The sequence below is a fragment of the Mus caroli genome, unplaced genomic scaffold (assembly GCF_978045245.1).
Source record: "Mus caroli unplaced genomic scaffold, Mus_caroli_1 scaffold_18, whole genome shotgun sequence".
In the NCBI taxonomy this organism is placed as follows: domain Eukaryota; kingdom Metazoa; phylum Chordata; class Mammalia; order Rodentia; family Muridae; genus Mus; species Mus caroli.
Window position 1 is genome coordinate 63,262,416 of NW_028227273.1, and position 27,457 is coordinate 63,289,872.

The 27,457-nt window shown below is 46.0% G+C and overlaps 1 protein-coding gene and 1 pseudogene across 1 annotated transcript; one reads left to right on the top strand and one right to left on the bottom strand.

The window, feature by feature from the left end:
- Nucleotides 1–4,056: 4,056 nt before the first annotated feature.
- Nucleotides 4,057–27,206, top strand: Glo1 (glyoxalase I). Its single transcript, XM_021186044.2, has 6 exons — nucleotides 4,057–4,231; nucleotides 14,596–14,678; nucleotides 18,754–18,894; nucleotides 21,445–21,512; nucleotides 22,993–23,082; nucleotides 25,812–27,206. Exons 1-6 carry the CDS (start codon nucleotides 4,148–4,150, stop codon nucleotides 25,898–25,900), a joined length of 555 nt encoding a protein of 184 aa, XP_021041703.1. The 5' UTR covers nucleotides 4,057–4,147; the 3' UTR covers nucleotides 25,901–27,206.
- Nucleotides 15,051–15,474, bottom strand: LOC110312450 (small ribosomal subunit protein uS15 pseudogene; annotated as a pseudogene).
- Nucleotides 27,207–27,457: the final 251 nt, after the last annotated feature.

Consider the following 27,457-nt stretch of genomic DNA (forward strand, 5'->3'; position numbering starts at 1 on the left):
CTGACAATGTTAACCATCTCAATTCTCCCCCCCACCCCCACCCCTCTCTCTCTCTCCCCTCTCTTCCTCTCTCTCGTACATGGGAGTGCATTCTCTCTCTCTCCTTCCTTCCTTCCTTCCTTCCTTCCTTCCTTCCTTCCTTCCTTCCTTCCTTCCTCCTTTTTGGTTTTTCAAGTCAGGGTCTCTGTGTAGCCCTTGCTGTACCAGAACCCTCTCTGTAACCCAGGCTGGCCTTGAACTCACAGAGATCTGCCTGCCTCTGCCACTGGGCTGCCATCTCAATTTCTTACACTTGATTTTTCACCAATGAAAGTAAAGTAACAGGTACACATCCCTGATAATGCGTTGAGCTGTGTCCCCTGAAAAATATGCCTGAGGCTTAATGAATCCTCTAGTACCTGTGAGTGTGCTGTTATTTGGCAACAAAGTCTTGACAGATGCTGTTAAATTAAGGATCTCGAGGCCTTATCATGGTGGCTCAGGCTCTGAATTCTATGACTGAAGTCCTTATCAGAGAAAAGCAGCGCACTGCGGATGCAGAGACACAGTAAAGCTGCTCACCTTCAGACAGACCAGAGACTGATATTTGCGCAACTATAAATCTATAAATCTTCAGAGTCTGGGAGTCACCAACACCTGGAGAAAAGAAAGGAAGGACACATTTTCCCTTTGAGTCTGAAAAGGAGAGCACGGGAAAGAACAGATCTGAGTTACGTTTTAAAATATTTACTTATTTTTACTTTATGTGTATAAATGTTTTGCCTGTGTGTGAACGTGTGTGTGTGTGTGTGTGTGTGTGTGTACCATGTGCATGTAAATGCCAGAGGAGAGAAGAAGGCATTGGATCCCCTGGGACAGAGTTACAGACAGTTGTGGGCTGCCACATGGGTACTGAGAACTTGTCTTAGTTAGGGTCTCCTTGCTATGAAGAGACGCCATGACCGCAGGAACTCTTATAAAGGACAGCATGTAATTGGGGCTGGCTGTCAGGTTCAGAGGTTCCGTCCTTTATTGCTATGGTGGGAAGCAAGGCAGCATTGAGGCAGGCATGCTCTGATGGAGCTGAGAGTTCTACATCTTGTTCCAGAGGCAACCAGGAGAAGACTGACTTCCAGGCAGCTAGGATGAGGGTCTTAAAGCCCATGCCCACAGTGACACACACCTCCTCACAGTGCCACCCCCTGGGCCAAGCATATTCAAACCCACCACAGAACTGAAGCCAGTCCTTCTGCAAGAGTAACAAGTGCTTTTTAACCACAGAGGCATCTCTAACTTAACCCATGGCTTAATCATCGGGTTTGTGACGATTTATTACGTCACCCTAAGGAAAGTGGTACACCCCTTATGCCCCACATGAGAACTGTAGGGCTGGGATGTGGCTCAGCTAGTAGAGAGCTTGCACAAATCCCAGCATTTGGGAGGTGGAGGCAGGAGGATCAGATGTCTAAGGTCTTCCTTACCCATAACAAGTTCCAGATCAGTATACATGGCACCTTCTCTCAAAAAGAAGTGGGTTGGGGAATTCTTTAGAACTTACTGGAATTCATAGTTTCTTAAATGGAAACCAATTCTAAATTGCTCTTCCCCCACAATCCCTATATATTCTTCTGCTTGTATATATAGATTAACATTTTTAGTTTTCAAAAAAGGTATTATAAGCCGGGCAGTGCTGGCCCACACCTTTAATCTCAGCACTTGGGATGCAGAGGCAGGTGGATTTCTGAGTTCTAGGCCACTCTGTAGAGTGCAGCCAGAACTGCACAGAGAAACCCTGTCTCGAAAAACAAAAAACAAACAAACAAAAAACCAAAAAATAGTATAAAATATTTATGCTATATATGAAGAAATAAAGAATAATACAGTGACCATTTGTTTGCCTAATGTGAGCCTTAAATTGAAGCATGGTGGACTCTTAAATTTTCTGCAGATCTCCCAGCTACCTTTTTCTTCGACACTGCTCCTTAGAGGAAATCCTGTCCTTGAAGAACTTGTTTATTCCCAGGAGCTTCAAGACTCCACAACTAGATTGCGTTTGGCTAGATATAATCAATACCCTATATTGTTTTGCATATTCTAAATCTTCTGGGAAAAAAGGTGTGCTGTGTGTGCTTGTTCTACCAATTAAACTAATATTGCTTCTTCTATATGTCTACGATGTGTTGTGTGTGTGATACTTGTTAGTGTGGGTATCTGAACATTTGCCTGCAGATAGAAAGCACAGAGGTGGATGTCTGGTGTCTCTCCTCAGTACTCCACCTTTTGTTCTTTTGAGAGGAATCTCTCCTTATCCTGAAATTCATAGGTGTGGCTAGGCTGCTTAACCAAGCTCCAGGCTTCTGCCTATCTCTCTGGGATTACAGGCATGCACCACTGAGTTTTTTCTATAGATTCTGGGGATTTGAACTCAGGACCTCATGTCTGCTCAGCAGGCCCTTTATTAATGGAGCCAGAGCCTCAGCTAACTCATTTTATTTCTATTTGTGGAATCTATCCACTTTAGAATATGAATTTCTGGCAGATTTTTTTTCATTTATGTCTCATAATCCAGTCTATGAAAATAATCACCTACCTAGTTTCCTACTGTTCAACATGTAGCTTTTGCCACTCTCTGCCCTGCCCCCTCCACTCTCCCAATTCAGCTGTGTTTCTTTTGTTTGTCATGTGGACTATAAGTATAATAATCTTTGTCTAGCGTAAATACTTAGCAGTGAGTCCTAGGGTGGGCTCCCCTCAGCTCCACCAACTGCTGTCAAATAGGTTCCCCACAAGTTTCTAGTAATTTAGATTTCTGCCAGCAAGTGCCTGTTGATTCCAGTGTTCTGCCTTCCACACTACCCATGATGGTTTTTACTTTAAAAAGTTAACCTGAAGACCTTGGAAGTGGACTTCCCTATGTACTAGAAAACTGAAGTTAATTTTCACACACGGTGTTCTCTGTTTTGCAATCTGCCTGTTCTCCTCTTTGCCACTTTTTATTGGTTTGTATTTTTCATTGATCTGTAATTTTTTATTACATATTCTGCACACAGAACCTATTATATTGGTCTTACATGTATATGACATATACCTCTTTCTCCCAAGACCAGGTTTGTCTTCTTCCTTTATGTTCTGTTACATTAGAGCTATCTGTTCCTGTCACATTTCTCTCCCTAGTGTTAATCATGTGGTCATAGATAAGTGAGAAGGAGGGGAGGGGATGAGAGAGGGAGAGATTAAGGAAAGATTCACCAAGAACCAAAGCTTCTTTAATTTATTTTTAAGACTGAGTCACATGAAGCCCATTGTTGGCCTTGAACTCACTATGTAGCCCACACTGGCTTTAAACTCATTTCCTACTTCTACCTCCCAATGACTGGGATTACAGATGTGAGCCACCATACCTGTACCATTCACCACATTTTAAAAGCTAATTTTAGATAAGACATCCCATCAGTTCTGTCTACACACATTCTCTGTGTGTAGAAGTGAGTCATTAGAATCCCATTCAAACTCAGGTGGTTTGTGTATACTGCATGGTCAAACCACAGTTCATTCGGTTCTACACACATTCTCTGCACACATTCTCTACACACATTCTCTAAGGAGGCTCTGGGAAGACCAGTAAGGAGCCCAAGCTCCCCGGGCAAAAAATATAGTGGAAGAAATACTTAAACTTAGCTGCTCGAAAACAAAAACAAAATCCTAAATTCGAATGGTTTTCAATTATCCTGGCTTCAGGTTCTTATACAATTTTTAAAAAAATTAACACCCAATTCAAGCTCTCATTATTCTAAAAAGCGTAATTTCCACCAGGCTGTAATTTTCTATGAGGTTGCCGCCCCGAGGAATGGGTAGTTTTCAAGTTTTGTAATTAAATATAAGCAAAATCAGGTCCCTAACACTTTTTTTTTTTTTTTTTAAAGAGTTGCCGCCATTGTGCACAATGGCATTCTGGAAAATGTAGTCTCGCCATGCTGAACCAGACTCGCTGGAATCCAATCAGCAGACAGCCAACAGCCATGTGCACCGTGGTTGGCTGGGAGCCGCGCCCGCCCGCCCCTTGGCCTGTCACTCAGCCGACTGCAAAGGCGTCCCCCGGGCCTTGCGGAGCGTGTGGTCCGCTGGCTTGTTTGCTACTGGGGCAGGTTGGTGATTCTCCAGGGCAGCCATGGCAGAGCCACAGCCCGCGTCCGGTGGCCTCACTGATGAGACCGCTCTCAGCTGCTGCTCCGATCCGGACCCCAGCACCAAGGTGGGTGACAGGGCCTCCTTTTCGGCGGCTGGAGCGACCTGGGGCTCTGGCCCTGCCTGACGGAATCCTAACCCGGTCTGGCCGCTGCTTGCAGGTCCGCCGGCTGACGGCGCAGTGAAGTGAGCTGGAAAGGGGGCGATGGGGGCGGGGGGGGGCAGTGCAGAGGGATCCCCGTCTTCAGAAAGTTATTTCAAAACTTGTAAGCTCCCCCCCCCCCCGCAGTGTGCGTTAACTTGTTTATTTTGGCCACGGTGTCTTGAAGCCAGGGCGATTCAGGATCAGATTCCGTGTCTGTGGGTGTAGTTGTCCTGGCTTAGGCGCCATGTCCCTTTAGACGGGCAGGCACTTTCCAGAACTTGTATAGCTCAAGGGGCCCCTCTACAACTGGTCCCTCTCAGCCGTACTCATTTTTGTAGTCTCTTTGCCGCCAGCGTTCGCTCCTCCAAACTACTGCGGTTGCTCGAATTTAACTGCCTTTGCTTGCTTGACTTTGCCAGTGCTCAAGTCCACACTTCTGTCCACCAAGAGTCTCTGGAGAGATTGCAGGTAATAAATAGGACCTCGACTTGGAGGGAATCTTAGACACTTTTCTTCGGACCCTTTTGTTTTGCAGTTACAACCAGTAAGGAGCTTAGCCGATGGCATTGAAAAGCTTTCACTTAAACACTACTTACAGTAAAGTAGGCAAGACTCATTCAGGTGTGGTCCCTGCCTCTGCATGGCCGAAAGTTAGACGTGGTGGCTGACGGAGGAATTTATTCCTGTATAGTCATCCGTGTCAGTAAACACCTATATTCAATTAGGTGCTGCATCATTGTAAATTCCTTGATTGAATGTGGGCTTTATGCAGACCTCTAGGAGGGGCAGATAGATGATGGACTTTGGTCCCTGCTTGTTCTTTCCCTTAGGGGCAAAGAAGAGTCAGACATACTGTAATTGCCAAAGCTTTTGACTAGCACCAGGTGTGTACTTAGGGACGCTCTTAGTCACTACAAAATTAAGGCACGAAGGAAAGACCGAATACAGGCACACTCACACACACACTTCTCCCCATTCCTTCTACATACATAACCTTAGTATGCATTTAACTTTTTAACGTTGTGTGTGCGCACTTGCGTGTGTGTGCACGCGCGCATGTACACACGTGGAGGTCAGTGAACAACTTTCTCTCCATATTTGTGAGTATTGGGAAATTCAGGTCTTTGCCTTGGCAGCTGAACCATATCGTTGATACCTAGGTATTTTATACACTATAAATTGGTTCATTCCATGTGAATTGGTTTCCTACATTACTGAAAATTACTGAAAATTTGTCCATCCATCCTTCCCTTCCTCTCTCTCTCTCTCTCTCTCTCTCTCTCTCACACACACACACACACACACACACACACATTTTCTTGTTTAGACAGGGTCTCACTATGTAGCTTTGCCTGTACTGGAACTTGCTGTATAGACCAGGCTAGCCTCAAACTTACAGAGATCCATCTGCCTGTTTCCCAAGTGCTGAGATTAAAAGATTAAAACTCTTGCTGGGCGATGTGCTATTTTCTACAAAGCACACCCAGATTCTGGGTATTGTTCTGTGTCAGTTGACTCCCTAGGTAACTGGGGATTTTAGGTAGCAGGCTGTTCAAACCATAAGACTCTAGGGCCTGGGAATGTGGTGTGGTAGGGAGCATGCTTGACTTTGAATTCAATGCTTAGCAGCAGCAACAACAACCAACAAAACCAATAAAACAAACAAACAAACAAAAACTGAATGAATGAACTAGAAATCTCAGGCAGATCCTTTTTTGTTTGTTTGTTTGTTTATTATTAGGTATTTTCCTCATTTACATTTCCAATGCTATCCCAAAAGTCCCCCATACCCTCCCCCCCACTCCCCTACCCACTCCCACTTTTTGGCCCTGGCATTCCCCTGTACTGGGGCATATAAAGTTTGCAATCCAATGGGCCTCTCTTTCCAGTGATGGCCGACTAGGCCATCTTTTGATACATATGCAGCTAGAGACAAGAGCTCCGGGGTACTGGTTAGTTCATAATGTTGTTCCACCTATAGGGCTGCAGATCCCTTTAGCTCCTTGGGTATTTTCTCTAGCTCCTCCTTTGGGGGCCCTGTGATCCATCCAATAGCTGACTGTGAGCATCCACTTTTGTGTTTGCTAGGCCCCGGTGTAGTCTCACTAGAGACAGCTATATCAGGGTCCTATCAGCAAAATCTTGCTAGTGTATGCAAGATCCTTTTTTTATAAAGATGAGTACACTGTTGCTGTCTTGCTGTCTTCAGACACACCAGAAGAGGGCATCAGATCTCATTACAGTAGTTGTGAGCCACCATGTGGTTGCTGGGACTTGAACTCAGGACCACTGGAAGAGCAGCCAGCCAGTGTTCTTAACCATTGAACCATCTCTCCAGCCTCAGGGAGATCTTTAAAAATATACGAAGTGCACTTTTATTGGATTTTGATTTATATTTCACAGTCTCCTAATTTCTCTTGATTTGGAATTCTCCTTTTGAGATTAGTCATTTTTGGCAAATGGGCATACCATTAGGAGATGTACAGCTAATTATATAATATCTGGTGTGTGTTGAGTGTGCTAAGCCCTGCATGGATGTTTTAAGTTTGTCTGTAGCAACTCTATGAGGAAAGGAGAATTGTCTCCATTTTACAAATAAGGAGACTTAGACCCAGGTACTTGAGTAACTTGCCCAGAGAAGAGCCCACATGCCCAGCCTCTTCCTTCTCCCCTTCTGAGATAACTCAAGCTGAAATTGTACAACTTGTGGTAGAGGGGCAGGGAAAAAGCCTGCCACCAATGAAATTTTAGCTTGATTATATGCTAACTGCAAAGAGCATGAAAGGCACTTTGGGGTGGGTGGTGGGTGGGGGGATGACTTCATCCTATGCCAAACATACACCAGCTCCGATGGAATCGGAATTAAAGGCGTTAGAAAGCATTCTGGTGTACTGGTTACTTTTGTGCCTGCTGAAAAGCAAGGAAAGCTTCATTTTAGCTCACAGTTTGAGGGTGCATTCCGTGGTGGTGGGAGGGCTCCGTGCAAGGAAGGCTCGGGAGCATGAGGTAGCAGGTCACGTGTCTGCAGTCACGTGCCCGTGACTGGCACATAGCTGGCGGGTTTCCTACTTTTACTCAATCTGAAAGCCTAGCCCGTGGATGACGCCACCCACATTCAGGGTGGGTCTTCCCTCCTTAAACTACTCTAAAACTTTAGGTGATTCTAAATCTAATTCCAAGTTGTCAGCAAAGATGATCTCTCCCGGTAGGAGCACAGAGGAGATGGGGGTTTTCAAAGGTCACATCGGTGTTATGTTGTAGGCACGGGCTGTTTGGAATCTGGAGTCCTGCCTTTGGATCCCCATGTCTGTGATCACTCCCCATCTTGGCAGGGCTCCTGGGGCTCATAAAAGGAACATAAAGATGACTCAGCTGTTGTGAAGGTACAGTGAGACAAAATGCATTGCGCTGGTCTATAGAGATAGTGCTCACGGCAGTATTTCAGCTGTTAGGGTCCAGGAATGCGTTAAGCAGAAGGTGGTGGTAGAACCATGTTTTTGTTGGATGGGATTTCCACACCTAGAGAGTTATGCAGGAGAGAGTTCAGGGGAAGGGGAGGAAATATCTTAGCAAAATGTAGCAGTGGGGTGGCAGAAGGTCATAGTATGGTGAAATTCACATGAAGCAGGGGTAGAGAAAGCTAGCCTGGCAGATGGGGGACCAGTCATTGGGGACATTGTCTTTATCATTGCTCCCTTAGACCGGTTACTCCAATCATTTCCTATGTCAAATGCTCATCACTTAGGAAAAAGAGGTATGTTCTCCCAACAAATGTATCTTTATTGCCATTACATACATGTATGATATTCTACTACCACTCTAGCCTAGGGGTGTATCTCGATCTCAGAGCACATATGTGCTTAGCAAGTCTAAAGTTCTGGGTTCAGCACATACACACACATACACTCCAATCTTTATAGGATGAGAAAAAAATAATTATTACAAGAATTGTCAAATTTTGAGCACCCCAAAGGTTGTTTTTGCCCCCACCCTGTCCTAGTTAGGGTTTTACTGCTGTGAATAGACACCACGACCAAGGCAACTCTTATAATGAGCATCACAAGGAGAGAATGCTGAATTTCATGTCAAAGAAGGTTACGATTTTGTATACATAGTGCAGGTAGTGGGTTGAAGGCTTCTGGTGGTTTGAATATGCTTGGCCCACAGGAAGTTGCAGTGTTAGGAGTAGTGGCCATGTTGGAATGGGTGTGGCCTTTTTTGAAGGAAGTATGTCATTATGGGGGTGGGCTTTGAGGTCTCCTAGTGCCCAAGCTCCTCCCAGTGTGGGAAAGAGTTCTTCCTGGTTGCTTTTGGATCAAGATGTAGAACTCTCAGCTCCTTCTGAACCATGTCTGCCTGCAGGCTGCCATGCTTCCTGCCATGATGATAATGGACGGAACCTCTGATATTGTAAGCCAGCCTCAATTAAATCTTTGCATTTATAAGAGGACAGGGTGGGAGCATAAAACAACGTTTAGGGTACTCAGAATTTGACAACTCTTGTAATAATTATTATTTTTCTCATCCTATAAAGATTGGAGTGTATGTGTGTGTATGTGCTGAACCCAGAACTTTAGACTTGCTAAGCACATATGTGCTCTGAGACCGAGACACACCCCTAGGCTAGAGTTGTAGTAGAATATCATACATGTATGTAATGGCAATAAAGATACATTTGTTGGGAGAACATACCTCTTTTTCCTAAGTGATGAGCATTTGACATAGGAAATGATTGGAGTAACCGGTCTAAGGGAGCAATGATAAAGACAATGTTGAATAGGTAGGTGCACAGCGAACACATGTGCAGGGGGTTGATTTGTTTTTATTAACCTAGGATTTTGATTTGAGAACGATCACTCCAGATTGTATGTGAATAAGCCTGCAAGAAGCAGAGAGCAGTTCAGGTTGGACGCGAGGAGGCCTTGAGCCATGCAGTAGTTATTAGAAAGGTTTTGATAGAACCCAGTGGGGAAACCCCCACCCAATTCCCGATTCGGTGTGCACCCAAAAAATCACGAAGGACCATCTTGATGTAATTACATGAGGTCGTTTATGGAGCTCCGGACCGACATGCATCCCACACAGGAGATAATGGATGTCGGCCACGAGGCTCGAAAGCTAGGGGTTTTTATGGGGTAAGGGGCTTAGGGGTGTGGAATTCAGCATAGCGACACACTATTGGCTTATTCAAACATCAGCAGAAAAATTACATGTTCGTGCAGGGTGTCAGAGTTCTGTGAGTTGTTGGCTCAGTTTAGATAGCCCTGTTATGGCCTCACATTCCTCTTTATCTTAATGGTCAAGCTGTTCCCAGGAATGTTTTAACTTCGGGGCATACCCAGGTTTGTTTTTCTTTATTCTCAGCCCCAGGCAGCCTCTAGGCTCACAAACAACCAGCAATTTCTGAGTACTTTATATGACTTACAGGTATTGAAATTTCATCTTTCTTTCAGTTTGAAGAGGGATTCCCAGGAAGGCTAAAGCAGCCAAGGACGTGGTAACATGCATGGCTGGGCTTGGATTAGAACCTCCTCAGTTCACTTTGGTTTGATATGATTTGAGTCGGGGAGTCTGTTGAGGGCCAAAGCAAGGCAGACATCAGGAGCCTGTCTCACTTGGGCTAGCAAGGATTGGCCGAGGGATGCTCCCTGGGGATTAAAACTCCCCGGGGATTAAAGCTTGCTTGGGCTGGAGTGCTTCTGATATTCTGACTGTGAAGCCTAGGCTGGGGATGGGAGTCCAGGGCTGCGCTTACTGGGCTGGACAATCCAGATTTGGGAAGCAAAGTAATAGTGGAATGCCAGCCACCTCTGGGTGTGTTTTATAACGGTAGCAGTAAGACAAAGGAAGCAGTTTGCTCTGGACCAGACATTCCGCTAAGTTCTTTCATCCATTACTGAGTGAATACTTCCGCTCAGCCTTATACTAATTGCCTTCATCCTTTGGGATAGAGACAACCGGAAACAGGTTTTAGGAAAGTAATGGCTCCCTCAACGCCAAGGCTGTAGAGCCCTGTCATTGCCAAGCTCGAAGTAAAAAGATAGCAATTCCTCTTCCATATTTCACCCGTTTATATGGGAAGAGAAATGCCCGTGACACCCAAGAGAGGACACATGATGTTGGGTACAGCTGGGGAGAGCTGAGTACAACTCCCTTGTTAAAAAACAAAACAAGGGCTGGTGAGGTGGCTCAGCGGTTAAGAGCGCCGACTGCTCTTCCTAAGGTCCTGAGTTCAAGTCCCAGCAACCACATGGTGGCTCACAACCATCTGTAATGAGATCTGACTCCCTCTTCTGGAGTGTCTGAAGACAGATACAGTGTACTTACATATAATAAATACATAAATATTTAAAAACAAAACAAAATTAAAAAAAAAAAAAAACAGGCTTGGTGGTATGCATTTGTGGGCTGAGAATTAAGGAGGCAGAGGTGGCTGGTTCCCTGGAGTTCTCTGGCCAGTCAGGCCTGCTCTGGAAGCCTCAGGCCAGAAGAGGGACTGTGCCTCCCAAAACAAAGTAGACAGCTTCTAACAGCGTCCGAGGTTGTCCTCTGATACGGAGGTATGTATGGACACACACGTATGTGTGCACCTGTGTATACCAGCACATGCTATACACACACACACACAAAGAAGTGTATGACCTCAGAGCCACACCCCGGTCGGTCTCACTGGCTTAAAAGCAGGGTATTGGCAGGGTTTTGTTCTTCGTTGGCTCCGGAGAAGCATCTGTGTTGCCTGATTGCATTTCCCTTCTGTGGCAGGGCCCACATTTGAGTTTCCCTGCTGGTTGTTGGTAGCTAAATTGGCGGCATTGATCTGTCTCTCAGCCAGCCTCCACAACCTGCTCTGACATTGCAACCTCTCTCCTCACCGTCTCTGCCATGTCTGGTCTTCTTCTGTCTTCTTATGTTGTCTTGTGTGATTCAACTACCTCGCAAACCATGGCTGATCTAACACAACTCCTCCTTTCTTCCCCCAAGATTGATTTTTAAATATGTTGTGAGGGTGTTTGTGAGGGTGTTGGGGGGGGGGGGGGCTACGTGCACGTGAGTGTAGGCACCTCTGGATCCCCTAGAGCTGGGGTTATTGTTGTGAGCTAGCTACCCAGTGTTGGGTGCTGGAACTAAGCCCAGGTTTATGCTCTTCAACCCTGATCTCTGTCTTTGAGGCTATCTGGTCAGTTAATTTCAGCTTCAGAGCAGCTGATAGTAGAACCTAAGTTAATGTTTGATAAAATCATCTGCACCAAGTTTAGAACTGACTCTATGTGCAATACCTACACACACACACACACACACACACACACACACAACCCCCTGTGTACTGCGTTAGCTAATAACCAAGCCCAGTGTGGGAGGCTGGCTTTCTCTGATGAGGCTTGCAGGAAAGCCTTTGAAATTATCGAAAGAGCACACATCAGCCCTGTTGTGGACTTGGCGTCCCCCACGCAAGCGCAGTAATTGATAGGGAAGCAGCAGGCACTAGCTTTGGCCGGGAGAGGGAGACGCTTGCTATTTTCGTAGTTTTAGTATCTTGTTTTAATCTCTGCTTAGACCAGCATCTGGCATGAAAGTGGTCTCGCTGCTTCGTAAAAAAGTCTGAGACTTTTGCCTCATTTACTGTGGTCCTAGAGTGACTTTGTAAGGTGTTTTCAATACCTGTGTTCAGAGGAGAGAACCGGGCGGTCAGTGCCTCAGGTAGCCGCTTATCTCTTTCTTACCTGATTGTCAAAGGGGAGAGCACCAGCTCTGGATTTGAAAGGGCAACCTGGGTCCAGAAACATGGAACCCTGAGCCAGCTGCCTTCTGCCCGGGTGCCATGCGGCTTAATGAGAGAACCAGACCACAAGAGCGGCACTGAGACCCTGAGGCAAAGCTTTGTTCAGGGTATGAATTTCCTGGCTGCCCCTAGGAGAAGGGAATACAGCATCCCCCCCAAAAGAAGTTTGGGGTTTTATAGGGTGCTTTTAGTTGGGCGGAAGAGCATCTAATAGGCTAAAGGAACTGCAGTGAGCAGTGTTCTTTTCAGGGGGAGGTGTGGCCACTAGATTAGCAGGAGGCTGTGGACAAGCTGTTCTGCTGTGACAAGGGGGTCAGCAGACTCCTGGGAAGTCTAGAAAGGTCAGCTTCCATTTTCCTTAAGGGGCTGGGTCCCACACTGGTCATCCATCTTGTTGTCTTTTTTTTTTTAAGACTTATTTATTATTATACATAAGTACACTGTAGCTGTCTTCAGACACATGAGAAGAGGGCATCAGATCTCATTATGGGTGGTTGTGAGCCACCTTGTGGTTGCTGAGATTTGAACTCATGACCTTCAGAAGAGCAGTCAGTGCTCTTACCCACTGAGCCATCTCACCAACCCCATCTTGGTGTCTTAAGTGACTCCCACGTTGGGCCAAAGATCTAGGCCAGTGCAGCAGTTGCCACCTCTGAACAATGAATTCAAATGCTCTTTAGATCACTTCTTCATGACATGACAGGGTTTCTCTGTGTAGCCCTAGCTGTTCTGGAACCCGTTCTGTAGACCAGGCTGGATTTGAACTCAGAGATCCTCCTGCCTGTACCTCCCAACTGCTAGGATTTAAGGCATGAACCATCACTGCCTGGCATGTGTTTGTCTGTATTTTATATGATGTGAGTTAGAGGAAGAGGAGGCTGTGCGGCCGCTGCATTACTTTCTCACAGCTGTGATAAATTACCCCGACTAAAGCAACTTGCGGGGGAGCGGGGGGCTCATTTGGGCTCTCAGTTCAAGTTATCCTCCGTTATGGTGGAGGCAGCCATAGACAGGAATCACAGGGTGAGGAATGTTTGTGTTTAGCTAGCTTGCTTCTTTCTGTGCAGTCTAGGACCTATGCCTGTGGAATGGTGCCACCTACTTTTATCGTGGATGTCCGCTTTGATTAACCTAATCAAGATTCAGCTCTGGGTTTGGTCCTGGGGGAAGCAGGATGGGAGTGGGGACATGGGACACAGGGATGGGGACTCAATTATGCCTTTAATCCCGGCACTCAGGAGGCAAAGGCAAGTAGATCTCTGTGAGTCCAAGGCGAGCCTGGTCTACAGAGTGAGTTCCAGGACAGAGAGAGAAGCCCTGTCTTGGAAAACAGCAACAAAACAAAAAAAAAAAAAAAAAAAGAAAAAAAAAGGAAGAAAGAAAGTGCCTAAATCCCTCAGAGTGCCCAGAGGCTGTGCCTCATGCTGCCTCTGGCCCCTGTCCAGTCGGCAGTGTTAACCCTGAATTCTGTGAAGTGGGAGTGGAGGGGGAGGGTGGAGTGAAAGGGAGCTGAGGGGTCACCATGGCTGCTCACGCCTTTAATCCCAGTACTTGGGAAGTAGTGAGGTTAATCTCTGGGTTTAAGGCTAGCTCAGATTTGCTTAGTGAGTTCCAGGCTAGTCAGGCTGCATGAAGACCCTGTCAGGAGAAGCAGAAAATTACAGAGGTTGGATTCTTTGTTGTGCCAAATAAAGTTGTAGTTTGCTTAAGAAGGGCTATACACGGGGCTGGTGAGATGGCTCAGTGGGTAAGAGCACCCGACTGCTCTTCCAAAGGTCCAGAGTTCAAATCCCAGCAACCACATGGTGGCTAACAACCATCCGTAACGAGATCTGGCGCCCTCTTCTGGAGTGTCTGAAGACAGCTACAGTGTACTTACATAATAAATAAATAAATCTTAAAAAAAAAAAAAAAGATTTAAAAGAAGGGCTATACACTTGTTGGTAGTTTATTTAGAAGAGAATCACCAGAAGGCCTGTGGGGTGGGGCCTCAGATAGAAGATGTGTCACTTCAGAATTGTCACTGAATTGGGTGCTGGTGGCTCATGCCCTTAACTTCAGCACTTGTGTGAAAGCTGGGCAGTCACGGAGTTCAAGGGCCAGTTGGTAATGCAGCAAGTTTGAGCCCAGCATGGACCGTATCAGATGCTGCCTCGGGAGCCCCGAACCAAACCAAACCAACAGCGAAGGCCCCACTAAGCTTTAGTGACTAAGGAGCAGAGAGGCCAGGATTCTCATATTAGTTAAGGGCATTCCTGGAGCGTAACTCACTGGCTCTCAGCTGCCCCTCCACCCCAGAAGCCAGCACTGGGCGAGACCTTGGCAGTGTGAGCCATTGGTGTGGGAACCGTTTCCTGGAAGTACCATTGAGGCTGGAGATGGGCTTTCCTCTGCTCGTTTTGTTTGTATCGGGGCGATGGGCTGTTCTGTTACAGAAGGCTTAGTGACGCAGCTAGGAAGTGTTGAAAGTTAAAGACACTCACCACGTGCTGCTGTTTCTCCGTAGGATTTTCTACTGCAGCAAACGATGCTAAGAATTAAGGATCCTAAGAAGTCCCTGGATTTTTATACGAGGGTTCTTGGACTGACGTAAGTAACAAGTGTTTCTTAGCACCTTACAATTGAAAAGCATGGTGTTAGGGAAGATGGCTCAGGGGAGGAAGGAGAGACCCGACTACCTCAGCATTGTCCCCTAAGCTCCATAGCAGCGCCATGGCAATACTCTCTTCCTCTCAGAAATGATGTTAGGTCAGATCCTTTACTGCTCTGCTTCTGAAATCATGGCTGTTAGGACATGGTATTTAGAGAGTGCATGGATGTATTTAAAATCAGCCCCTGAGATTAAAGGCATGCGCTACCACTGCCCGGCTCTCTTTTTCTTTTTTTTTTTCCATTCAAAGAGATTTTATTACTTGTGTACACAACAGCATTTATGCCACTAGAGCAGAGGCTGTGGACAACTCACTCATATTTCCAACTGGATGGGAGCACCTGCTTAGTCTTACAGTATCGAGCCAATCGGAGAATTCTGCTCTCTGTCAGAATCAGGTGGACTTTAGCATCCGTATCCTTTCTGTTCCTCTCAAGGTGCTTGCAGACAGCAACCGCTTTCTTAATCAAATGGGAGAGATCCCCAGGGAGGTCAGGGGCAAGGCCTTTGGACTTAAGGATTCTCAAGATTTTATTTCCAGTCACAAAACAGATCTGTGCCACACCATGTGGGTCCCTCAGGATCACACTTAATCTGGGAGGGAGTCAGGCCTTTCTTGGCCAATTTGTAAATCTGTTCCTTTATGTCCTCAGATGTCAACTTCAGCCTCGTGGGGACGCTAAGGTAGTAGGGCAGCGCCAACTGGGATAGGCCCTTCCCAGGAGCGTCCATGCGACCCACAATAGCGGAGGTCTGGCAACAAAGAGCACTTGGGAGGCAGAGACAGGCAGCTTTCTGAGTTCCAGGACAGCCAGGGCTACACAGAGAAACCCTGTCTCGAAAAAGAAAAACAGAAAAAAAGAAAATCAGCCTCTGGTTCCGTCTTCACAGGCTGCATTGTCTCTTGCTAAGGAGGTAGCCTTGGGGTTTGTGACCTCCGAGCACGTGATGTGCTGCGCTTTCCTTCCATCAGCTTTAACTAAGGCACACTTGATAAGTCAGCTTTTCTTGGTTCGTTTCCTCAGATAGCGTGAGGCTTTTGGTAATACACGCACATAAGTAATGAAGTGACCTTTAATTCTCCACCTTTCATTTACTTCCACGAACTTTAAGAGAGCAGCCCAAGTATTATGTACGCTCAGAAAATGTGGCCAGTTCCGAAAAACACAAAGCGGAGGATGCAGAATGGCTTCCTTCTCCCCAGACGGCTTAGTTCTTGCTCCCCTCCCCGAAAAGGTGGTTTTCCATGCCTGTACAGCAGAGTGGCAGGACAGTGGTGGCACACGCTTTAATCCCAGCACTCTGGAGGCAGAGGCAGGAGGATTTCTGAGTTTGAGGCCAGCCTGGTTTACAAAGTGAGTTCCAGGACAGCCAGGGCTACACAGAGAGACCTTGTCTCAAAAATAAACAAACAAACTAAGTTTCTGGTCTCCGGATCCCACAGTCACCCCACAGTCGGCACTTGGCAGAGCTGAGTCCTTTTGCACTCGACTGAACCGTCTGTTGACCTTGTGTTTGCAGAGATCCCCGCTAGAGTGCAGCTTGACCCTAACCTGGGTTCGCTGCTCTACTGGAAGCAGAAGGGAACTGCTCCCTTTCCTTCCACTCCCATCTGATTGCTACGTTAGTAAGGAAGAGATAGTTTTCCCCGATGGTTCTGTTTAAGGTATTAGGTCTTTTATGGAGTAAATTTATTTGTGGCTAATTGATGCATAAATCTAGTAGTCCAGGCATATTGATAACAGGAGTAAGTAAATAAGAGGTTGGACTGGACTCTGGAAACTCTGCCTTAGGTACAGGGGGATGGCTCAGTTGATAAAGTGCTTGCCCCTGCATCCCTGTTGCTGGAGGGACAAAGACTTTTGCTTGTACTCAGTAGGCAGAGGTGGAAGGACCTCTGTGAGTTGAGCCCAGCTTGGCCTACTGCTCAGTCAATTCCAGGCCAGCTAGGGTTACACACTGACACTGTCTCTGAGGTCAGAGGTGAGTGAAAGACAGTGGGTAGCCGCTAAGGGTACCCTGTGCCAGCCTCTTACCTCCGCATGCGTACTCCCTTGCCTGCACACACACCTCTACGTGCTTGGTCTTGAGTATGAACAGAGTCATCTTTGAGCATAATTATTCCTCAATCTCATAAAAGATGTTGTGTATATTGTTCTACTTGCGTGTGATCTTTTTTTTTTTTTTTAAAGATTTATTTATTGTTATAAATAAGAACACTGTAGCTGTCTTCAGACACACCAGAAGAGGGTGTCAGATCTCATTATGGGTGGTTGTGAGCCACAATGTGGTTGCTGGGATTTGAACTCAGGACCTTTGGAAGAGCAGTCAGTGCTCTTACCCACTAAGCCATCTCGCCAGCCCCCTTGCGTGTGATCTTACAATCTCTAAGCTGACTGATAAGCTAGCCTCACTAATTGTTGGAAAACCTCGGGATTTTTCTTCTCTTCCCACCTGGCTTCCCTTGTCCCGGAGACTCTCTCTTGCCCTCTGACCCCTTGCTTGTGCAGAGTCACTTTCTCTGCATCAGATATGCACAGACGGTGCTGCTGACTGCGGTCTTGCTTGCTCCCCTCCTCCCTCCTCCCTCCCCTGCTTCACCTGCTCGTCCATGTTGAAGCCGCCCCCAGAGGACCTCTCCATGTCCCATGACCTTTTTGGGGAGGTCTTAATCCTGTTTCACCTTTCTGCAGTGTTCTCGGCTTTAACTGCCTGTTGTTGACATTCACGTTTTCCTTTTCTGTGAGACCCACCTGGCCTTCTCTCCTGTCACCTACCCTGTTTGCTTTCTTGGTGGGTTTAGTTGAAAGAATGACAGGGAGAGGCACTGCAGTACTCACCGAGACAAAGCCTTACAATACCTTCCCTGTTTATAAACAAGCATTGAGATTCTAGCTAAATTTCATTAAACTTGAATAACGAGACCTGATTGTGCAGGGTCACCCCTGGAGTCCCAGCACTTGGAAGCCGAGGCCTGGGACAACTTGGGAGTCCCAAGTGCTATCTAGGGAGTTCAGGCTATCCTTGGCTACACAGTAGGATTATGTGTCACAAAACATTTAAAAACAATGAATGAGTGACACAGACCCCTGTCCTGCACAGTTTGGTACTGGAACCCTGACCAGGCGTGGCGAGGGAGTGAGTTAAGAGCAGACTCTAGAGAACCAGATACCAGATACACAGGAAAGCTGGGATCGGTCAGCTGGTCTGTGAGCAGTGATGGAGTGCTAGCAGCCACAGCAGCAACCTGGAGCTTTGGTGTGTTTGTTATGTCGGTTCAGGGTGGACTAACCTCCGGAGGGAGGAGGCGTTTGGAGGCTAGCAGTTCCAAGCAGTAAGCGCTTGTGGGGAGGAAGCTGCAGTTGCTAGCTCTTGCACATATGCGCCTATAGTTTGTAAACACTCCTCTGTGTATACACTGTTAGCTTATCACTGGGACTAGAGGAAGGCTTTGCCATCCCTCTGAGCCTAGGGGTGTGTCAGGGGTTCACTCTTCCCATGGCTCTGAGCGTTGGTCCTTCCATGACAGACACGGCCATGTCAGCAGTATACATTCCCTCAAGACTTCATGCACTTGACTGTCAAGGCTTCCTTGGCTCTCTACTTAGAACCTTTTATTTTAGTCAAGTGTGTGCGCGCTTGGGAACTAAGCACTTTTGGTTTTTGAGACAGGGTCCCTCACTGGTTTCCTTCTAAGCTTGATGGCCAGCAAACCCCAGGGCTGTGTCTGTCTCAGCCCCTCCCCAAGGCTGCTCTTGCGAGTGCACGCCGTCATGTGTGGCTAGGTCATGGGTGCTAGGGCTCAGACTCGGGCCTTCATGCTTGCATGGTAAGCACTTACAGATGGAGCCAGCCATCAGATGGAGCCAGCCATGAAGGAGATCTTTTCCCGTGGTCTTTGCCCAGGCTCTCACCTGTAGGCCTCGTTCCTAGTGGAGCTTACATGTTATTCCGAGCTCAGCCTGGGTCAGCCTGTGTTGTTGTCAATGACCCTGGCTTCTCTTCTGATCCCAGCCTCCTGCAGAAGCTTGACTTCCCTGCTATGAAGTTCTCGCTCTACTTCTTAGCGTACGAGGATAAGAACGATATCCCCAAGGACAAGTCCGAGAGGACAGCGTGGACGTTGTCCAGAAAAGCCACCCTTGAGCTCACGCAGTGCGTACACGCTTTTTCTCTCTTTATGGAGCCTAGCTTTGTAAAGGTATTTTAAATAAATGTTTTTGTGCTCACCAGTCTAAATCAGTTATAATCAATTAATTTGTTTATTTAGGTTTTGGGAGACAGGGTTTCTCTGTGTAGCCCTGGCTGTCCTGGATGGAACTCACTCTGTAGACCAGGCTGGCCTCGAACTCACAGAGATCTGCCTGCCTCTGCCTCCCAAGTGCTGGGTTTAAAGGCCTGTGCTACCACTGCCTGGTAATTTTCAATATATTTTTTTTTAAGATTTATTTATTTATTATATGTAAGTACACTGTAGCTGTCTTCAGACACTCCAGAAGAGGGCGCCAGATATCGTTAAGGATGGTTGTGAGCCACCATGTGGTTGCTGGGATTTGAACTCTGGACCTTGGGAAGAGCAGTCGGGTGCTCTTACCCACTGAGCCATCTCACCAGCCCAATTTTCAATATTTTTAAGTGTGGATACTTGAGTCTTTATGTTACTCTTATGGTATCCATAAGACAAAGAGAACATTTTTCTTTTAGAGAATAAGACTCCACGTGGCAAGATATTTGCCAGATTATAGCTTATTAATTTTATAATTTAAAGATTCTTCTAAAATCTTCTGATATTCACATGTGTGTCCTCTTGTTATCTTGGTATCTTTTGGATACAGAAGTGTTATAGAATATGTTCCTTTTAAAGAGCTACCACATCATTTTATAATAACTAACATTCCAGTTTTAAGGTATTTTTATACCCTCAGCATTCAAATGTACAGAATTAAGGATTGCCCGAATTTCTTTTGATTTCACTACATTGGCAGGTTTTGGGGTGTTTTGTTCTTGTATTTTTTTAGGGACTAACAAAAGAGCCTTTGTTGCAGTATGCCTGTGTTAGTATGTATCCCTAAGTGGACCTCTCGAATCTAACATGGAAATACTGGAACACGGACCCTGGAGCTGTATGATACTTGATGACATAACTAGAATGCGTCAGCTGCTGTGATTTTTATTCTTACTCTTCTTATCCAGGTGCCTGAGTTTGAGTGTCTTTTTAACCTAGCTACAGTCGTCTTTGCCAGCTTGCCCTCTGTACAGGTGAAAACACAGTATTTGAAGTAAAGTAGCGGACATACAGAATGCAGCTCCGGGGATATTTCCTTTCATAGGCTGTTCGCAGGTCAGAACTGGGAGTTACTGCCTTAAGGCAAGGATCTTTCTCTAAAAGAACAGAACCGTTCAAATGTCCATATAGAATAAAAGGAGATCTATTAGATCGGCTCCCATGGAAGGGGCTCGGTAGTCCCAGCAGTGGCTGCCTGAACTCAGGAAGAAGCAGAGAGCCCAGCTCCATCCACAGAGGTGGCTGCATCAGCAGTCCTAAGCCAGGGTCCACGGCCTGCAGTTCCCTGGAGAAGCACTGCTATTAAGTCCACTACAGAAGGCCAGCAAGCTGGAGTCTCTTAGCAGCAATAGATGCAGTGTTGTAAGCTGGCCTGAGGCCTACATGAACCGGGTATTTCTAGAAGGCAGGCTGGGGCTGAAATAGACTTAGACTGCGAGAAAAGATAATGAAGGAAGCCAAGACAAAAATTTCTCTGATAAAGGCCCGTGAGTTTACTAAGAGAGTGTGCTTATAAAGGGGAAGACCCGCCCCCGCCCCCACCCCAGCCCCCGCCCCCAGTCCCTTCTTGGTGTCTGGAGCCAGCCTGGAGGAGGATAGGATAGGAGGCAGGATAGGATGTGCCTCCTGAATATCTCAGGGGCCTCTCTCAGCAGGTAGCAGTGTCTTGGAGGAGAGCAGCGGCAGGTGACAGAACAATAGAGCCTTCTAGGTCGAAGGCTCCACCCCAGGTGGTCTGGCTCTCGGTGGCAGCAAGGTTTGCCTCAGTCTGCTTCAGGCTCGGGGAGGCTACAGTGCAGGACAGTTGGAAGGCATTACCCACTTTGACAGTGGGACTTCCTCTCTGGAAATTCACTCAAAATTTTAAATTAATTAATCAAATTATTACAATTCATCATTATTATTAACCAGTACAGATGGATCATTTGTGATTAATAATATATTAATCATTAGTAAAATTAATAAATTAATTAAAATTGATTTAGACTGGTGAGCACAAGAGGTTATTTAAAATAAATTTAAAAAACTGAGGTGTGTGTACTAGGTTGTCTCTAAATCCCTCAAGCTGACCATGTCGAGCAGTCGGCACTCTTAAGTTCCCCAAGCTGACCATGTCTGCCAGCCGTCACCCTAAGTCCTCCAAGCTGACCATGTCGACCAGCCGTCACCCTAACTCCTCCAAGCTGACATGTTGACCAGCCGTCACTCTAAGTCCCCCAAGTTGACCATGTCTGCCAGCTGTCACCCTAAGTCCTCCAAGCTGACATGTTGTTGACCAGCCATCACTCTAAGTCCTCCAAGCTGACGTGTCGACCAGCCACTCTAAATCCCCCAAGCTGACCATGTCGACCAGCCTTCACTCTAAATCCCCCAAGCTGACGTGTCGACCAGCAGTCACAGTGTTCTCCTTTCCTCTGTAGCAACTGGGGCACTGAAGATGACGAGACGCAGAGTTACCACAACGGCAACTCGGACCCTCGTGGATTTGGTACGTCTGCCTCATTGTATGTGATGGTTGTGTGTGTGTGTGTGATTTTGCATGGTGTACATATTTATGGATACAGAAAACTTTAGATATGAATGACCTAATTTTCTTTTTTTTTTTTTCCTTGAGACAGGGTTTCTCTGTATAGTTCTGGAACTCACTCTGTAGACCAGGCTGGCCTCAAACTCAGAAACTCACCTGCCTCTGCCTCCCAAGTGCTGGGATTAAAGGCCTGTGCCACCGCCACCCGGCTGAATGATCTAATTTTCAAGTATAGCTTATTAGGGACATGGGTATTTTTATATCTTGCCAATCTTATTTAGCAGCTATGTTGGTATTAGTCTAAACATCGTGTTTACTTTCTCATAATATTATACAATAAAGCCACAGTATTATGCTTCCAGTAAACCTTATTGTAGGGACAGGGTTAGAGCCCACGCACGGCCTTGCACATGCCAGGCAGGCTTTCTGCCACTAGACTGTGTCTCCATCTCCCTCTCAGAGAGCATTTGGTTAAAAACAATGGGAACTGTGGTCAGTCATTTTCTGGTAGTGTCTTGTCAAGGGACAGAGAGATGGTGCAGTGGTTAAGAACGCTTGCTGTTCTTGTAGCAGCCCCATACTTGGTTCCCAGCACCCACACTGTGGTTTGCAACCATCCAGGATTCTAGTTCCAGAGAATCTGATGGCCTCTTCTGACCCCGTCAGGCATCAGCACACACAGAGTGCATATATGTATACACAGGCAAAATGCTCATTACACACAGAATACATCTAAAATATGCATTCTGTCAAGATGGCACATTAAAACTTCGGTTGGGTAATGTAGTGAATGCTAACAGTTAACCCATTAAACACGAATAAGTAACTTTTTTCTTTTTTTTTTTTTTTTTTTTGATTTTTTCGAGACAGGGTTTCTCTGTGTAGCCCTGGCTGTCCTGGCACTCACTTTGTAGACCAGGCTGGCCTCGAACTCAGAAATCCGCCTGCCTCTGCCTCCCGAGTGCTGGGATTAAAGGCGTGCTCCACCACGCCCGGCTCCAACTTTTTTCTTATAGATCATTCTAAACAGGTTAAACTATACATTAGCCAGAACTGACTTTTTTTTTTTTTTTTTTTTTTTTTTTTTGGTTTTTCAAGACAGGGTTTCTCTGTATAGCCTTGGCTGTCCTGGAACTCACTTTGTAGACCAGGCTGGTCTCGAACTCAGAAATCCGCCTGCCTCTGCCTCCTGAGTGCTGGGATTAAAGGCATGCTCCACCACGTCCGGCCCTAGAACTGACTTTTTTAAAATAACAACGCAGAGCAACTATTTCACCATAACCAGCTAGTCAGACTGCCGTTAAAGTATATAGATTTTGAACCAGTTAAATCTGTTTTCAAGGGCCTTGTGTTTTGAAGTAAGTTGTGTTAGCCGTTCGAGACACTCTTGTAACATTTCTTCCCGTGCTCTGTTTCATTTTGGGGGATGCCATCACCAAAGGTCACATTGGGATTGCCGTTCCTGATGTCTACAGTGCCTGTAAGAGATTTGAAGAGCTAGGTGTCAAGTTTGTGAAGAAGCCTGACGACGGTGAGTAAGCCCCTTCTCTCTCACCGAGGGCACAGCTAAGATTGGCTAGCACCTTTACATGGCTGCCGGGCTCGTGCTGACTGGGCGCCTGTAACAGGAAGCCCTTTCCAGCAGGCCTAGGGGCAAGCCTAGCTCTCCTTAGAGAAGCAGAGAGTATGTTGTAAGGCTTCAACAGGGACCAGACACAGGATGTGGAGAGCAATGAGAACCCCACCCCCCTCCCCTCTCCCCCTACTCTCTCTCACTGGCTTCCAGCTTTCAGAATTTCAGGGTGTAACCAGTCGTTCCTAAATGAGTTCTGTGATGTATATTTTGTTATTAATATAACTTTGCCAGGTTACTTTAGTGTATAGCTGATATTTTTCTTTCTTTTATACTATTATACATGCTTATGTCTGGGTATGTGTCTCAGCATATATCTAAATACTGTTGTATTTATATGTCTCAGTTTTATTATACTTAGATCTGTTCTTACATCCATTTTTTTTTTTTTTTTTTTTTTTTTTTTTTTTTTTTTAGTTTATTTTTAACGTTGGAAGTGGGTTCTTGCTGTGTGGCCCAGGCTGCCCATGAACTTGAAATGCCAGTTTCAGCCTTGCTAGTATTTTTATTGTGCACCACTGCACTCGGTTGAGACAGCTCAGTGTGAGACAGCCCATGAGCTGGAACAGTTAAGTCGATCATCGGTAGAGCCCTTGCCTAGCATGTACTGGGAGCTTGGGGGCAGCCCCCAGCACCAAAAAAATAAACAAAAGGTCCCAGACCAACCAACCAACCACACAAAAACCCAGAGAGAAATAAATGAAACATTTTAATAAAATTGTTTCAAGTAAATCACTTGCTGTAGGATCTTTTCAGTGAGGAAGCTGCTTGCCCTCCGTTCAGATCAGCTGCTGGTACCTGACCTGGTTTCCTGGATTGTCATCTTTTTCTTTGGTCTTCACATTTTTTTTTCAAAGATAATATAGTGCGGTTCTTTGAGCCTCCTTTCCTCCGTTTCTCCCTTGAAGCATCTTTCACATGTCCCCGTCTTAGCGTCCCCACCGGGACCCTTTTGTGTGAGTTTTGTGAGGACTGATGTCTGAGACTGACGAATGAGAACCAGGCACAGATAGATGTGTTCTGCTGAGGGTGCCAGGTTCGTTTCCCCCCACTCTTGAAAACACCGAATCCTTGATAAATCTGCCGTCAGAATGCTGATATTCCTTTGCACTTTATAGTGTTTTTTTCTGGAGACTTTTGGCTTACCAGTTACTTCCCCCCCCCAAATGTATCTATTCTGAGTTTTCTTCTTTGTCGGTGTCTGTGTGTGATGCCCATGAGCAGGCCTCCTCCCTTGTATTCTCTACATTGACAGGGCGCTGTTTTCCCCTGATTTGTACTGTCATTGCTACTATTCTCATCCCTTGGCTCCCTAACATTTTCCTGGGCTTAGTTAACACTGTGATAGTTCATAGTGCTCATCACATCTATATATTTTAATAGCCCTTTGTCCATTGTCCTAATATTTCATGGATAATTCAAATAATCCACTGTTTTGTTTTTGTTTTTAAATATGTGATTATGCTCAATTGTATATTTAATTATGTTCTTGGATTATGTTAGTTTTGCCTCTGAGCTATTTTTTCCAACAACTGTAAGCTGCTGTAATCCACCAGGCCATGTGACTGGCAGAAGAGAATAGTCCCCAAGGATTCCCCTGATTTCAGGAAGACAGGCTGGATGAGCCCTGGGCTGGGTTTCCTGCCTACTGGAAATGACAGCTCTTCTCAACAGAGGCTTTCCCCCTCAGGGCAAAGCAGCGTTTGTAGGAGACAGGTCTGCTGTCTTCATCCCTGGCCTTGGATGTGGGGGTGGGGGTAGGGGTGGAGGGATACTGAAGTTAGCAGGTTTATTCTTTCTGGTTTCCTCATTAGACAAGCATTGTGTCCCCCTTCACTCTTGAGGGCGCCTGGGAATCAGTAGCAGAGGCCCTCCCAGCGTGAGGGCTGGCACTGATTACCTTGGGGGCAGGGCAGAAACAAACATCTTGTTTATTCTCGCTCAGCCACACGTTCAGAGCTCCTCTTCTGACTCTAAACTACCCTCTGTATGGATCAGGTTAAATCAGCAGGCCGAACTCACCCATTCCTCCTCAGCCGTCTTCCTGGAGATTGCTTAGCTGTGTTTCTCTGTTTCGCCCTGATCTGTATTCCTTGACCTTGGGGTCAGGAGGCAGAAACAAGAGTCAAATGAGTTGAGCATCTTAGTCTCCAAATAAATCAATCTCTCAGGGCACATCCATACGCCTAAGTGAACAACTCCATCTTGGTTACAATCCCCAGGAGCCACAGTCTGATTGACAGGGCTTAGGTTACCCCAGTATATTGTTTAATAGGGTTTGCGTGACCCAAGCCGCCGTTGTCTCAGTTGTGCAGAGAGGCCACATTGCCTGCTCCCTTGAGCATATCTCTATCTTCTCTTCCTTCCTAAATCATTTCTGTGATTGGTGACATGGTGACCTCAAAGTGAGGCAAGGACTGGGTACTTAATAGAGCTGTTCCCAGGTTCTGGTAGGTCACATTCTAGGCATTGGGATAACTGTGCTACGGTGATACAAACCTTTTAGAGTGAAAGCTATCAACAATGTATTTTATTCAAGTGCAAATTAAAATTGTAATGAAAACATGTTTTGTTTTGTTTTGTTTTTTTAATGTGCCTTCTAGTAATGAAAAGTGTTCATTATACAGGGAAAATGAAAGGACTGGCGTTCATTCAAGACCCTGACGGCTACTGGATTGAGATTCTGAATCCTAACAAAATAGCAACGATTATTTAGTTCCGGGACAATGTGCCTTTGAGGTGTGGGGGACAGCGGGGACAAAACAGCGTGGACAAGAAACATCGTGATTCAAGATGCTGCGGCGACCAGAAGAAGCATTGGGGGCTGATGGGTCTCTCTGCTCCAGTTCAAATCCTCCTGAAACCCTTTTCATTGTCCTGATTCAGTGGGTTTTAAAAAATCTCCCCTCTGTTTTGCCAACCTAATTTTCAAGTAGCAATTTATCTTATGACCTTGACAAAGTTGTGCGACTTTACATTTAAGATAATAATTAGAACAGTTCCCTCTAGAGACCACAGTTGCTACTGCCTGTCTCTTAAAGACTGCTCAAGTCTGTTTCTGATTCATCATTTAAAATTTTGTTTCAAATGTTTCTTTTTGGGGTCTGTTACCTTCTGGGGTTTCAGTTCCTCAGAAATAACTTTCCATAATGGGAAGTACAGAGCAGTGAACAGAAATGAGATTTTTGTGTGTGTGTGTGTACTTCAAACAGCATAGTGTTTATCTTACAAAAGAGAAGGTACTCCTGAGAGCAATTCGGAATCATGCTGACAAGGACACAGATAGAAATACTCATTTTCTTTTTTTCTTTTTTCTTTTTTTGTCTGTATAAAGTACTTTCAGAATCCAAGGACTAACTTTACTTTTCTGGGAATGTGGAGGAGGGAGGGATTAGACAATGGGCCAGGCCGTAGCATCCTTTATGTAAATAATGAGTACTGTGGTTACCACGTGAGACAGCAAGCAGCTAGACAGACAAAGCAACCTGATTGGTCTGAAGGCTTGGGCGGCCAGCCTTTCTAGTAGCTGGGTTATGCCTATGCCTCATGGTACCTCCTGCCCTACCAAGGAACCTGCCAAGAGTCTGGCCTGTGCTCTCTGTTCGCACCTGGGCTTGAATACCGCAGAGAAAGAAGCACAGACGTCAATAATACAAGGCTGCTCTAGGGGACACCTGTGAGTGAGCCCCACATTGGAGGGAGTCTTCCCCACCCCATGGTCTTCATGATGCTTGTAATCATGTAGGATGTTACGTTCAGTGCTAAGTCAGATGTCGGGCATTAGCTCTGTGGTCTTCCCTGCTGACAGGATTAATGGATTCTCAGAGGTGATTTGAAGACTCAACAACTGGAGGACAAAACCCAATCTGAGGTCAGACTGCAGCGAAGTTTCCTGCCTGCTGTAGTGGAAGACTCGGGTGGGCAATGCCAAGCGCTACACAGCTATGGGCACTTTGTGATTTATGTGAGCAGTTTAAACACATCATAGGCTGAAATAAAACTAACGCTGTTTAATACATAAAGGTCTGGGCAGCAAGTCCCTTTGTGTAAAAGGCTGGTCTTGAGGCCTGAAAGGATTCAAAAGAAGTTTGCGCTGAACCAGGGATACGCATGAGTCTGTACAGACTAAGCCAGGTAGCTTCTATGGTTGAAAAAGCATGGGAAAGAAAATGCCAAATCAAAAGATTTGGGGGAAATGAAGTACATTCAGAAGAAAGACCAGATATCAAAAGGTGGGTCACAGGATTTTAGGAGGGCCGGTTTCAAATGTCCA

What these genes read in the sequence shown, in the direction of transcription:
- Glo1 (XM_021186044.2), top strand. Translation starts at nt 4,148, where the DNA reads ATGGCAGAGCCACAGCCCGCGTCCGGTGGCCTCACTGATGAGACCGCT. An exon ending in ATCCGGACCCCAGCACCAAG is followed by an intron (nt 4,232 to 14,595) that starts GTGGGTGACAGG and finishes GTTTCTCCGTAG; the next exon opens with GATTTTCTACTGCAGCAAAC. An exon ending in CTCGGACCCTCGTGGATTTG is followed by an intron (nt 21,513 to 22,992) that starts GTACGTCTGCCT and finishes CCATCACCAAAG; the next exon opens with GTCACATTGGGATTGCCGTT.